Source organism: Aegilops tauschii, chromosome 2 (assembly GCF_002575655.3).
Source record: "Aegilops tauschii subsp. strangulata cultivar AL8/78 chromosome 2, Aet v6.0, whole genome shotgun sequence".
Taxonomy (NCBI): Eukaryota; Viridiplantae; Streptophyta; class Magnoliopsida; order Poales; family Poaceae; genus Aegilops; species Aegilops tauschii.
In genome coordinates, this window is record NC_053036.3 from 459,074,755 (window position 1) to 459,089,021 (window position 14,267).

The 14,267-nt window shown below is 43.4% G+C and overlaps 1 protein-coding gene across 2 annotated transcripts; it reads left to right on the forward strand.

Annotated features, from left to right (window-relative positions):
• Positions 1 to 294: 294 nt before the first annotated feature.
• LOC109745370 (magnesium transporter MRS2-C) lies at positions 295 to 4,395 on the forward strand. Of its 2 annotated transcripts, none has more exons than XM_020304497.4 (5): positions 295 to 938; positions 1,690 to 1,818; positions 1,917 to 2,255; positions 2,361 to 2,487; positions 4,013 to 4,395. In XM_020304497.4, exons 1-5 carry the CDS (start codon positions 402 to 404, stop codon positions 4,015 to 4,017), a joined length of 1,137 nt encoding a protein of 378 aa, XP_020160086.1. In that variant the 5' UTR covers positions 295 to 401; the 3' UTR covers positions 4,018 to 4,395. The 2 variants fall into 2 exon arrangements, with proteins under 2 accessions (XP_020160086.1, XP_020160077.1); XM_020304488.4 differs by having other exon boundaries at positions 299 to 938; positions 2,361 to 2,408.
• The last annotated feature ends 9,872 nt before the right edge of the window (positions 4,396 to 14,267 follow it).

The following is a 14,267-nucleotide window of genomic DNA, read 5'->3' on the forward strand; positions in this document are numbered from 1 at the left end:
GCTGACCAAATTTGATACCCCCAAATTTTAGAATTTCTAGTTCTTTTATTTTTTTTAATTTATTATTCATGTCTTTTTTAGGGAATTAATTATTCATGTTGGTGCACATGGAACCATGGCGATGAACTAGAGAACAACCAAAAAATAACTAGAGAATAACCCTAGAATCGAAGACCGTGGTAAAAAGAAACATCTGGTGAATCCAACGACAGGGAAGGTACCACGTCACGTGCATGCCCACCCGAGCCCACCATCGAAAATTATGTGATGTTCTTCCCTCGTCTTGATCCCCCACCCATCGTGGAGACCCCTTCCTCTCCACACAAGCACTCCATCTCCTCCGCGGCCTACCTACCTAGCCCATCACTGACACGCCGCCCCCACCACAGATCCCGGCCACCATGGACCAGGACCCCAAGGAGCGGCTCCTCCTCCCTCCCCGCGCCGCCACGAACGGGCCCCACCGCCGCGGCAAGCCCGCGGCGCCAGGCGGCGGCGGAGGAGGGGGCGGCGTGACGATCGACGTCCACGGCCTCAAGAAGCGCGGCGGCGGGCGGCGCTCGTGGGTGCGGGTGGACGCGGCGACGGGCGCGGCCGAGGCGGTGGAGGTCGCCAAGCCGGCGCTCATGCGGCGGCTCGACCTGCCCGCGCGCGACCTCCGCCTCCTCGACCCGCTCTTCGTCTACCCCTCCGCCATCCTCGGCCGCGAGCGCGCCGTCGTCTGCAACCTCGAGCGGATACGGTGCATCATCACCGCCGACGAGGCGCTCGTCCTGCGCGACCCCGACGCCGACGGCGGAGCCGCTGCGGAGGAGGCCGTGCGGAGGTATGTCGACGAGCTGCAGCGCCGTCTCGTGGACCGCGCTGACGACCTGCCCTTCGAGTTCATCGCTTTGGAGGTCGCGCTCGAAGCCGCCTGCTCCTTCCTAGACGCTCAGGTTCCACACAGCGCTCTACAGACCTTTGCGTTCTACTCCGTAATTTACTGGATGGTGTAGAATATACTCGTGCTCCTGTCTCAACTAATGGAGTAGTAATCTATTAGCCGGCGTACTGTTTTCGTGCATGATGAGCTTGATAGTTCTGGTCCTTCGGGAGCATGTGATGATTGAATTAATGATGGTTCTCAATTGTTGGGCTAGCATTCCATATAGAATGTGTCATTGCTTACACTGTGTGATTGGTTGAACAGTCATATCCTAGTATGATGTACTTAAAATCCACAGTTCCACACTGTACTCTTAAAAGAATAGATTTCCTCTTGATCGTATTCTATTACTGACAGGAAGGTATCTGATGGTGAAATAAGCTATGGAGTAGATTATCCACCACATAGGAAGTTCAGTTTGCCACGTATCAATGGTCAAATGAGGTTGTGTGTCACCATTTGAATTTTCATCATGCCCAGCCTCTTATCTTAATGACAAGTTGACAACTCTATTACAAATGTAGCATCGTTCTGTGTCAACCATTGTTGGTCTGAATTTCTTTTACTATGTTTGGTTTCCAGAAAATTGAATTGACCATAACCACCAATTATCGACAAAAATGAAGCCACACATTACAATTTTGATTATCAGCTGACAAATCATGTGATGATCAATTTGAGTTTCCCACTTTCTGAGCTGTTTCAAGGATAATGATTTGGCATCTGATTGGAGAACTAAAAATGCTTGCAAATTTTACCAGGCTGTTGAGCTGGAGGCTGAAGCTTATCCACTGCTAGATGAGTTAACGGCCAAAATCAGTACCCTTGACTTGGAGCGTGCTCGACGCCTAAAGAGCAAGCTGGTTGCATTGACTAGGAGGGTCCAAAAGGTAAATGGACTTCCATTATGTTTTTACTGCTCTTATTAGTTAGGTTGTCAACAGTATTCGTTTCCAGTCTTAAGAAATGTCCAATTTTCGCCATTAAGGTCAGAGATGAGATAGAGCAATTGATGGACGACGATGGTGATATGGCTGAAATGTACCTCACGGAAAAGAAGATGAGGATGGAAGCATCCTCATTGGACGAGGAGGGCCTTCAAGGAATTGCTGGAAATAATGCCTTCGGTACATCCGTCTCTGCTCCAGTTTCACCAGTTTCGTCGCCCCCTGCGCCCCGGCGGCTTGAGAAGCAATTTAGTTTTGCTAGAAGCAGGCACAGCAGCTTCAAGAGCTCAGAGAGCAGTCAATATAACATAGAAGAACTGGAAATGTTGCTGGAGGCTTACTTTGTGGTTATTGACTACACTCTCAGCAAATTAACTTCGGTACAAAGCATGAACTGTCTTTTAGTTAGCCTCTTGTTCAGTTTGATTTCTCTTTTAAGAAATACATTGGCTGACAATTTTGCTATTTACATTCCTTTTTCCCAGCTGAAGGAGTATATTGATGACACAGAGGATTTCATCAATATCCAGCTGGTATATTCCCCTGATTTCATACTTCATCATTTGTCATGTCTATTGCTCAACGTTCAGATAAAAGATCACGTTAAAAAAGGTTGTTTCTCATTCAAATCAGCAAGTTTCACTTTGCCTGGTTCTACACCAAAGCGAGAAAATAATATGCCGGTTACCATGTGTTATTACGAGATTGATATGCAGCTTCTCAGTGGCACATTTCTGGATAGTTAATACTGTTTGTTTTGTAATTAAAACACACAAAGAGATTCAGTTTGACAGACATAATAGTTGTTGTCCCCCACTCAAATGGAAATGATAAGTTTAACTTAGAAACAAACATTAGTAGTAAGCAAGGTTGAATAACTTGTATTTTACTGTTCGTGGGAAAATCAGGATGATACAGGCAAGGTAGTAAGTACTCAATATAAACCATAAATGGTTGACAAGTAACACAAGTTAATACACTAATTATAGCCTGGTACTGGAAAATACTTCCTGTGGCTTTATTTATTTATTTATCATATATTAGACTTATCTGTTTAGACATTTTTTCTTTGACCACTCTTTTGTTCCTGAATTAGGACAAGCAGTAGCTGATCTGATATAGTCACTACTCACTAATAGCCTGGTGTGATGAGATACTAGTTTCTTAAGAGTTAAGAACATTGATGAGATGCTAGTTTCTTAAGAACACTGATGAGGGACACGGATTTGGTGAACATGGGTGCGCGCGCACCCTTTATGAATAGTAAATTCGAAAAAATGCTAGAAAAAATAAAAAAAATCTGAATTTATTTTTTACATACATAGTCAACCGGTATACTCGCATATGAAGTTTCATGAAGAAATCATATACGTGGTAATCTGGGCAAAAATGACAAAATCGAAGCTAGGCGAAGCTATATTAAAAAACACTGTTTAATGAATAGTATGGTCGCATTTTTATTTTCTTCCCTAAGAATACCGTGGGTGTCAATACATCATGAAACTTCACACGTGAGTAGAATGATCGACTAAGGTTCATACCGCGAAATTTCAGAATTTTTAATTTTTTTCTAGCATTTTTTATGAATTTACTATTCACATGGGTGCGCGCGCACCCATGTTCACCTTTGTATTTTCGCACTGATGAGATTCTAGTTTCTTAAGTGCACTGATGACTTGATGAGATACTAGTTTCAGTTGACCAGTCATTTGATGCTGCGAGTAACCTTTGGACAAAACAACTTTGTTTCATGAAGGGGATAAAAGGATAGAATAAAGGGAAAGGGCTATCTTAGGTGACAGTAATAACAAATGTGGAACCAATGAAAAACTTTATTTCGGAGCAAGTTGATATGTGGTTGTCATGTTACAATGGCTGGTGATGGCTGATGGTTGACACATTACATACATAATGCCTGTCATATTTTTCTCTATGGTAGATGCGTTCATGGTTTAAGACTATCTTTTTTTTAAAGACGTTTAAGACTATCTTGGAAACCAGGAACATCAAACTGTAGTTAGGCTCAGTAATAACACTAGAGAATAGGGTGTTCTTTCATGTGTTTGATTACCATTTTTTATGATCTTGACCGAAAAAAATGCTTACATGATGATTCTCACGAATGCTGTTATTGCAGGATAATGTCCGGAACCAACTGATCCAGTTCGAGCTGCTGCTGACCACCGCTACGTTTGTGGTAGCCATCTTCGGGGTTGTCTCTGGGGTCTTCGGCATGAACTTTGAGGGGGTTGCCGTGCTTAAAGTGCCTCACGCTTTCGAGTGGACGCTCATCATAACGGGTGTTTGTGGCGCAGTCATATTCGCCTGCCTCCTGTGGTACTTTAAGAAGAGAAGGTTCTTCCCCTTGTAAAATGTATTCTTGCAACCTTCTGCTGCATGTTGCAGAAAGCAGCATTCGGCAGTTCATTATTTTTCCAGCTTCGCTGGCGTGCAATTGTACATACCTTTTCTCCTTTGTTCCAGTGAAGATACACAATGTTGGAGCTGCATTGGTGTGCATCTGATATCGATTTTGAAGCTTCCTGTCTCAATGGGTTAGCTTCACACGTCTGGACCGTCTGATAAGCATGGGCATCTCCAAGAGGTTTTATCTAATATCATCCCACATTTGTGCGTGACACGTCTGTTGTGTTCACGGGCACCCTTCTTCTTTCCTCAAACTTTGTGTCCTCCATTTGCGTTCTCGTCCCTTCAAAATTCAACCATAATACTCCCTTCGTCCTAAAATTCTTGTCTTAGATTTGTCTAGATATGGATGTATCAAGTCACGTTTTAGTATTAGATACGTCCGTATTTAGACAAATCTAAGACAACAATTTTGAGACGAAGGGAATACTATGAAGGCATCACATATATATATACTCCCTCCGTAAAGAAATATAAGAGCATTTAATAATTTCTTTACGGAGGGAGTAGTCATTTAAAGTCCCCCTAGATATTTATTCCATTATTACTATTGATGCTTCCTTTGAAGAGACTTCCTCGGAGGCATCTGATTCGGCTTGCTCGATGGCGTTGGTCATGGCTGCCTGGCTCAGGCGGCGAGCACCTCCTCCTTTGCTAGGGCGGTTTGATGGGCGGTGTGTGCCTCCTCCACCTTGGCGGTGGCGGCGTGCTCCCTCATGATTGAGGTGGTGGACCTCCTCCATGGCGATGGTAGATCGTCACGGACATGGGGAAAGGGGAATGAGCGGAGAGCATGGTAGGCGGTCGGGGCCTCCTCCTTGGCTCGGGCGGTGCACAACTCCTCCTTGGTGGCTTGTTGGAAAATAGGGCATGAAGTTGAGGGGCGCCATGGCGGTGGTTTTAAATTTTAAATAAGAGGGTTGCAGCGAGAAGGAAGAGATCCGACAGGGATAGGAAAGCGCACACCATGGGGTGGATTTTTTTTTTGTTGGGTCCATGTGTCATGGCTGAGATAAGTCTAGACTCGTCCGGGCAGCCCATTTCTCCCAACATATGAATTGGTTGGGCGAGTACGGATTGTCCGGACATTTGTGTTTGGTATGGGAGGGCTGGGCAATCGTTTTGGTGTGTGGGCATGTTGGGACTGTCCGCCCGACATACACGTGGAAGAAGCCTTTGGAGATGCTGTTAGGTGTGTGCTGCTCCTCCCGGAAGAGAAAAAGGTGCAAATGGTAGTATTAACCGGCATGTCTTGTTCTATCAAGAAAGCACTCGCCGAACGATCAGCAATTCAGCGTTGCGTCTTCTTCTTCGGCGGTACACGCTACTACTCTACCTGTGAGCTAGGTGGGTGGTACCAGTAGCTACCGCTAGTTAGCAGCACATGACATGACATGTACTTCCTCCGTTCCTAAATACTTATAAGTCTTTAGAGAGATTCCACTATGAACCACATACGGATGTATGTAGATGCATTTTAGAGTGTAGATTCATCCATTTTGCTCCGTATGTAGTTTATAGTGGAATCTCTACAAAGACTTATATTTAGGAACGGAGGGAGTAATGTACATCCAGCAAATGCAAGAAAGAAATGTGCCACAAATCGAGCCGCTCGGAGCCAAGCTTCCGGTAGTGCTGCCGCTGCTGCTGTTGGCAGTGACGAGGACAAGTACGACGGTGTCATCGTCTGTTCTACAAACGCCCTTTTTTCTGTTATGTGAAGTCGCGTCATCGGAGCGGATCGCATGGCCTAATCATTGTACACTCTCTAAAAATACCGATTGCGTGTTGATCAGGCCGGTGGTCAGAACGCGCCGGTTCCCAATCTCCTGATAGCGAATAATGTAACGTGGTTAGTCAATGTATGATTGATTTGTGTCTACATTTGGTGCTTTTTTTATAAGGATTTTAGTTTTGATGGAAGCTTCTTTTTTTGCGAATGAGTTTAGATGGAAGCTTGAGAATGTGGCTCCAACTCGCTTGGTTGCCTGCCAAACATGGCTTCGCTATTGCTCAGGCTTTTTGCCACCCCCTATCGTATTTTTTACTAGCTAGTGGTAACAAGTTTAGGTTCTTTTTTGAGTATAAGTGGCCCATGCTATTTTTTCTAAAAAAAAAACTTTAGCTTCAATTTTTGTCAACCATGAAGATAAAAGAAGGACAAAAGCCAACAAGTTAAGCAGTGAACTAACTCTTCCCTGTCATGTTTTGCTTGCCAATAGGCATTTGAAAGTTTCATCTCACGTACCTCATGTACAAATGGACTAGAGGATATAAAGCATACATTATTTCAATGTCAGATGGTGAATGATGTTTGGAGAGGGTTGGGTTTGGACGATGTAATTAAAAAAGCTTGTGAGATGGACCGTGTTGGTGAAATTGTTCTTGAGTTTTTACTCCATTTGTCTGATCGGGATTTATCTATTTTGGGTCTTAAAAATGTTCGTGAGACGATCGCCATTATCACTTGGTATTTGTGGTGGGAAAGGCGTGAGCTCGTTCATGGTGAGAGGACACAAGATATTAATCAAGTTGCTTTGGAGTTTCATGCTTTGGCAGCTAACTATGTGGTTGCTTCTTCCCCTAATGTCACCATGAAGAGGAGGTTGGACTTGGCCCCCGGTAGAGTTTGTTAAACTTAATGTTGATGCCTCTTTCAATTAAGACCTGCTGAGCGGCTCGGCTGGTGCAATTTTGAGAGATGCTAGCAGAAAGTTTATCCGGGTGGGGGGGGGGGGCTGGAGAATTGATTGTTGTGCTGATGTCCTGACCACTGAGCTATTGCACTGAGATTCAGCCTGTCCCTTGCGCAATCGGCTGGATGCAAACGCCTTGTCATTAATTTTGATAATCTCTAGGTCATCATCACCATGAAGAATGGCCCTCGATTAGCAGGAGCAAGGCGTGACAGTTTTTGGTGATTGTTATGACATTGCTTGTGATTTCCGTCGAAGTAGTTTCGTACGTTATAATAAGGAAGCAAACAAGATTTACTCATGAGCTTGCAATGGTGGCTAGATTTAATGCTACCAGTGCTTAGTTGAACGAACCTATGAGCCAAACTATACATTTCCTTATGGATGATGTAACTGTTATTTGAATTTAATAAAGTGATTTTGTTTCAAGAAAAACTAAGATGTGTCTACAACTGAAGGGCTGCACAGGATTTTTGTTGAGTTGGAGAAGAACGAGAAAGAAAAAGCAAACACACATTAAAAAGATAAAAAAATTGATTGAACTGGAAAAACCTAGATAATTGTCTAGTAGCAAAACCAAACACGATTTGGGAAGAAAGAAATATTGGGGAACGTATTCAAAGAATTTCCTACGATCAAGCAAGATCTATCTAGGAGATGCATAGTAACGAGAGGGGGAGAGTGTGTCCACGTACCCTCGTAGACCGAAAGCGGAAGTGTTAGGTTAACGCGGTTGATGTAGTCGAACGTCTTCGCGATCCAACCGATAAAGTACCGACATACGGGACCTCCGAGTTCAGCACACGTTCATCTCGATGACGTCCCTCGAACTCTTGATCCAGCAGAGGGCCGAGGGAGAGTTTCGTTAGAACGACGGCGTGGTGACAGTGATGGTGATGTGATCCGCGCAGGGCTTCGCCTAAGCACTACGACGCTATGACCGGAGGAGTAAACTGTGGAGGGGGGCACCACACACGGCTAAGAACAATTGATGTGCTATGGGGTGCCCCCTGTCCCCGTATATAAAGGAGGAGGGGAGGAGGCCGCCGACCTAGGGGGCGCGCCATGGGGGGGGGGAACCGACTAGGACTCCCAATCCTAGTCGGTCCCCCTCTTTCTTTCTTACGGAGGGGGAAAGGGAAGGAGAGGGAGAGGGAGAGGGGGAGGGAGAGGGGGCCGCGCCCCCTCCTCCTTGTCCAATTCCGACTCCCTTGGAGGGGGGCGCGCGCCACCCCTTGCGGGCTCCCCTCTCTCTCCCCCAATGGCCCATGTAGGCCCAATATTTCCCCGGGGGGTTCCGGTAACCCCTCGGTACTCCGAAAAATACCCGGACAACTCTGAAACCATTCTGGTGTCTGAATACCATCGTCCAATATATCAATATTTACCTCTCGACCATTTCGAGACTCCTCGTCATGTCCTTGATCTCATCCGGGACTCCAAACAATCTTCGGTCACCAAAACACATAACTCATAATACAAATCGTCATCGAACATTAAGCGTGCGGACCCTACGGGTTCGAGAACTATGTAGACATGACCGAGACATATCTCCGATCAATAACCAACAACAGAACCTGGATGCTCATATTGGTTCCTACATATTCTACGAAGATCTTTGTCGGTCAAACCGCAATAACAACATACGTCATTCCCTTTGTCATCGGTATGTTACTTGCCCGATATTCGATCGTCGGTATCCTCATACCTAGTTCAATATCGTTACCGGCAAGTTTCTTTACTCGTTCCGTAATGCATCATCCCATAACTAACTAATTAGTCACATTGCTTGCAAGGCTTATAGTGATGTACATTACCGAGAGGGCCCAGAGATACCTCTCCGATACTCAGAGTGACAAATCCTAATCTTGATCTATGCCAACCCAACAAACACCTTCAGAGACACTTGTAGAGCATCTTCATAATCACCCAGTTACGTTGTGACGTTTGATACCAGACAAGGTGTTCCTCCGGTATTCAGGAGTTGCATAAACTCATAGTCAGAGGAATATGTATAGGTCATGAAGAAAGCAATAGCAATAAAACTTAACGATCATTATGCTAAGCTAACGGATGGGTCTTGTCCATTACATCATTCTCCTAATGATGTGATCCCGTTCATCAAATGACAACACATGTCTATGGTCAGGAAACTTAACCATCTTTGATTAATGAGCTAGTCTAGTAGAGGCATACTAGGGACACTTTGTTTTGTCTATGTATTCACACATGTATCAAGTTTCCGGTTAATACAATTCTAGCATGAATAGTAAACATTTATCATGATATAAGGAAATATAAATAACAACTTTATTATTGCCTCTAGGGCATATTTCCTTCAGTCTCCCACTTGCACTAGAGTCAATAATCTAAATTACATTGTAATGATTCTAACACCCATGGAGTCTTGGTGTTGATCATGTTTTTCTCGTGGAAGAGGCTTAGTCAACGGGTTTGCAACATTCAGATCCGTATGTATTTTTCAAATCTCTATGTCTCCCTCCTTGACTTGATCGCGGATGGAGTTGAAGCGTCTCTTGATGTGTTTGGTTCTCTTGTGAAATCTGGATTCCTTCGCTAAGGCAATTGCTCCATTATTGTCACAAAAGATTTTCATTGGACCCGATGCACTAGGTATTACACCTAGATCGGATATGAACTCCTTCATCCAGACTCCTTCGTTTGCTACTTCCGAAGCAGCTATGTACTCCACTTCACACGTAGATCCCGCCACGACGCTCTCCTTGGAACTGCACCAACTGACAGCTCCACCATTCAATATAAATACGTATCCGGTTTGCGACTTAGAGTCATCTGGATCAGTGTCAAAGCTAGCATCGACGTAACCATTTATGACAAGCTCTTTGTCACCTCCAAAAACAAGAAACATATCCTTAGTCCTTTTCAGGTATTTTAAGATGTTCTTGACTGCTGTCCAGTGATCCACTCCTGGATTACTTTGGTACCTCCCTGCTAAACTTATAGCAAGGCACACATCAGGCCTGGTACACAACATTGCATACATGATAGAACCTATGGATGAGGCATAGGGAATGACTTCCATTTTCTCTCTATCTTCTGCGGGCACATTGAGTCTGACTCAACTTCACACCTTGTAACACATGCAAGAACCCTTTCTTTGACTGATCCATTTTGAACTTCTTCAAAACTTTATCAAGGTATGTGCTTTGTGAAAGTCCAATTAAGCGTCTTGATCTATCTCTATAGATCTTGATGCCCAATATATAAGCAGCTTCACCGAGGTCTTTCATTGAAAAATTCTTATTCAAGTATCCTTTTATGCTATCCAGAAATTCTATAATTTCCAATCAACAATATGTCATCCACATATAATATTAGAAATGCTACAGAGCTCCCACTCACTTTCTTGTAAATACATGCTTCTCCAAAAGTTTGTATAAAACCATATGCATTGATCACACTATCAAAGCGTATATTCCAACTCCGAGAGGCTTGCACCAGTCCATAAATGGATCGCTGGAGCTTGCACACTTTGTTAGCACCTTTATGATCGACAAAACCTTCTGGTTGCATCATATACAACTCTTCTTTAAGAAATCCATTAAGGAATGCAGTTTTGACATCCATTTGCCAAATTTCATAATCATAAAATGCAACAATTACTAACATGATTCGGACAGACTTAAGCATCGCTACGGGTGAGAAAGTCTCATCGTAGTCAACTCCTTGAACTTGTCGAAAACCTTCCGCAACAAGTCGAGCTTTGTAGATAGTAACATTACCGTAAAGCGTCAGTCTTCTTCTTGAAGGTCCATTTATTTTCTATGGCTTGCCGATCATCAGGCAAGTCAACCAAAGTCCACACTTTGTTCTCATACATGGATCCCATCTCAGATTTCATGGTCTCAAGCCATTTTGTGGAATATGGGCTCATCATCGCTTCCTCATAGTTCGTAGGATCGTCATGGTCTAGTAACATGACTTCCAGAACAGGATTACCGTACCACTCTGGTGCGGAACATACTCTGGTTGACCTATGAGGTTCGGTAGTAACTTGATCTGAAGTTTCATGATCATCATCATTAACTTCCTCACTAATTGGTGTAGGCATCACTAGAACTGATTTCTGTGATGTACTACTTTCCAATTTGAGAGAAGGTACAATTACCTCATCAAGTTCAACTTTCCTCCCACTCACTTCTTTCGAGAGAAACTCCTTCTCTAGAAAGGATCCATTCTTAGCAACAAAGATCTTGCCTTCGGATCTGTGATAGAAAGTGTACCCAACAGTTTCTTTTGGGTATCCTATGAAGACGCACTTCTCCGATTTGGGTTCGAGCTTATTAGGTTGAAGTTTTTTTACATAAGCATCGCAGCCCCAAACTTTCAGAAACGACACTTTAGGTTTCTTGCTAAACCACATTTCATATGGTGTCGTCTCAACTGATTTAGATAGTGCCCTATTTAAAGTGAATGCAACCGTCTCTAAAGCATAACCCCAAAATGATAGTGGTAAATCGGTAAGAGACATCATAGATAGCACCATATCTAATAAAGTGTGGTTACGACGTTCGGACACACCATTACACTGTGGTGTTCCAGGTCGCGTGAGTTGCGAAACTATTCCAAATTGTTTCAAATGAAGACCAAACTCGTAACTCAAATATTCACCTCCGTGATCAGATCGTAGAAACTTTATTTTCTTGTTACGATGATTTTCTACTTCACTCTGAAATTCTTTGAACTTTTCAAATGTTTCAGATTTATGTTTCATTAAGTAGATATGCCCATATCTGCTCAAATCATCTGTGAAGGTCAGAAAATAACGATACCCGCCACGAGCCTCAACACTCATCAGACCGCATACATCAGTATGTATTATTTCCAATAAGTCAGTGGCTCGCTCCATTGTTCCGGAGAACGGAGTCTTAGTCATCTTGCCCATGAGGCATGGTTCGCAAGCATCAAGTGATTCCAAAAGCCAATCTGCATGGAGTTTCTTCATGCGCTTTATACCAATATGACCTAAACGGCAGTGCCACAAATAAGTTGCACTATCATTATTAACTTTGCATCTTTTGGCTTCAGTATTACGAATATGTGTATCACTACGATCGAGATTCAACAAAAATAGACCACTCATCAAGGCTGCATGACCATAAAAGATATTACTCATATAAATAGAACAACCATTATTCTCTGATTTAAATGAATAACCGTCTCACATCAAACAAGATCCAGATATAATGTTCATGCTCAACGCTGGCACCAAATAACAATTATTCAGGTCTAAAACTAATCCCGAAGGTAGATGTAGAGGTAGCGTGCCGACGGCGATCACATCGACCTTGGAACCATTTCCGACGCGCATAATCACCTCGTCCTTAGCCAATCTTCGTTTAATCCGTAGCCCTTGTTTCGAGTTGCAAATATGAGCAACAGAACCAGTATCAAATACCCATGTGCTACTACGAGCATTAGTAAGGTACACATCAGTAACATGTATATCAAATATACCTTTCACTTTGCCATCCTTCGTATCCGCCAAATACTTGGGGCAGTTCCGCTTCCAGTGACCAGTCCCTTTGCAGTAGAAGCACTCAGTTTCAGGCTTAGGTCCAGACTTGGGCTTCTTCCTGGGAGTAGCAACTTGCTTGCTATCTTCTTGAAGTTCCCCTTCTTCCCTTTGCCCTTTTTCTTGAAACTAGTGGTCTTGTTAACAATCAACACTTGATGCTCCTTCTTGATTTCTACCTCCACAACCTTAAGCATTGCGAAGAGCACGGGAATTGTCTTTTCCATCCCTTGCATATTATAGTTCATCACGAAGCCTTTATAGCTTGGTGGCAGTGATTGAAGAACTCTGTCAATGACATTATCATCCGGAAGATTAACTCCCAGCTGAGTCAAGTGATTATGATACCCAGACATTTTGAGTATATGTTCACTGACAGAACTGTTCTCCTCCATCTTGCAGCTATAGAACTTGTTGGAGACTTCATATCTCTCAACTCGGGCATTTGCTTGAAATATTAACTTCAACTCCTGGAACATCTCATATACTCCATGACGTTCAAAACGTCTTTGAAGTCTCGATTCTAAGCCGTAAAGCATGGCACACTGAACTATCGAGTAGTCATCAGATTTAGCTTGCCAGACGTTCATAATGTCCGGAGTTGCTCCTGCAGCAGGCCTTGCACCCAGCGGTGCTTCAAGGACGTAATTCTTTTGTGCAGCAATGAGGATAATCCTCAAGTTACGGACCCAGTCCGTGTAGTTGCTACCATCATCTTTCAACTTAGCTTTCTCTCGGAACGCATTAAAATTCAAGGGAACGATAGAACGGGCCATTGATCTACAACAACATAGATATGCAAAAACTATCAGGACTAAGTTCATGATAAATTAAAGTTCAATTAATCATATTACTTAAGAACTCCCACTTAGATAGACATCCCTATAGTCATCTAAATGATCATGTGATCCATATCAACTAAATCATGTCCGATCATCACGTGAGATGGAGTAGTTTTCAATGGTGAACATCTGTATGTTGATCATATCTACTATATGATTCATGTTCGACCTTTCGGTCATAGTGTTCCGAGGCCATATCTGTATATGCTAGGCTCGTCAAGTTTAACCTGAGTATTCTGCACGTGCAAAACTGTCTTACACCCGTTGTATGTGAACGTAGAGCTTATCACACCCGATCATCACGTGGTGTCTCGGCACGACGAACTGTAACAACAGTGCATACTCAGGGAGAACACTTATACCTTGAAATTTAGTGAGGGATCATCTTATAATGCTACGGCCGTACTAAGCAAAATAAGATGCATAAAAGATAAACATCACATGCAATCAAAATATGTGACATGATATGGCCATCATCATCTTGTGCCTTTGATCTCCATCTCCAAAGCACCGTCATGATCTCCATCGTCACCGGCTTGACACCTTGATCTCCATCGTAGCGTCGTTGTCGTCTCGCCAACTATTGATTCTACAACTATCGCTACCGCATAGTGATAAAGTAAAGCAATTACATGGCGATTGCATTTCATACAATAAAGCGACAACCACAAGGCTCCTGCCAGTTGCCGATAACTTTTACAAAACATGATCATCATGCAATAACTTATATCACATCATGTCTTGACCATATCACATCACAACATGCCCTGCAAAAACAAGTTAGACATCCTCTACTTTGTTGTTGCAAGTTTTACGTGGCTGCTACGGGCTTCTAGCAAGAACTGTTCTTACCTATGCATCAAAACCACA

Excerpts from the sequence above, each read along its gene's own strand:
- LOC109745370 (XM_020304488.4), top strand. The coding sequence starts at position 402 with ATGGACCAGGACCCCAAGGAGCGGCTCCTCCTCCCTCCCCGCGCCGCC. Across the intron at positions 1,819-1,916 it reads TGACTAGGAGGGTCCAAAAG|GTCAGAGATGAGATAGAGCA; the intron begins GTAAATGGACTT and ends TTCGCCATTAAG. Across the intron at positions 2,409-4,012 it reads ATTTCATCAATATCCAGCTG|GATAATGTCCGGAACCAACT; the intron begins GTATATTCCCCT and ends CTGTTATTGCAG.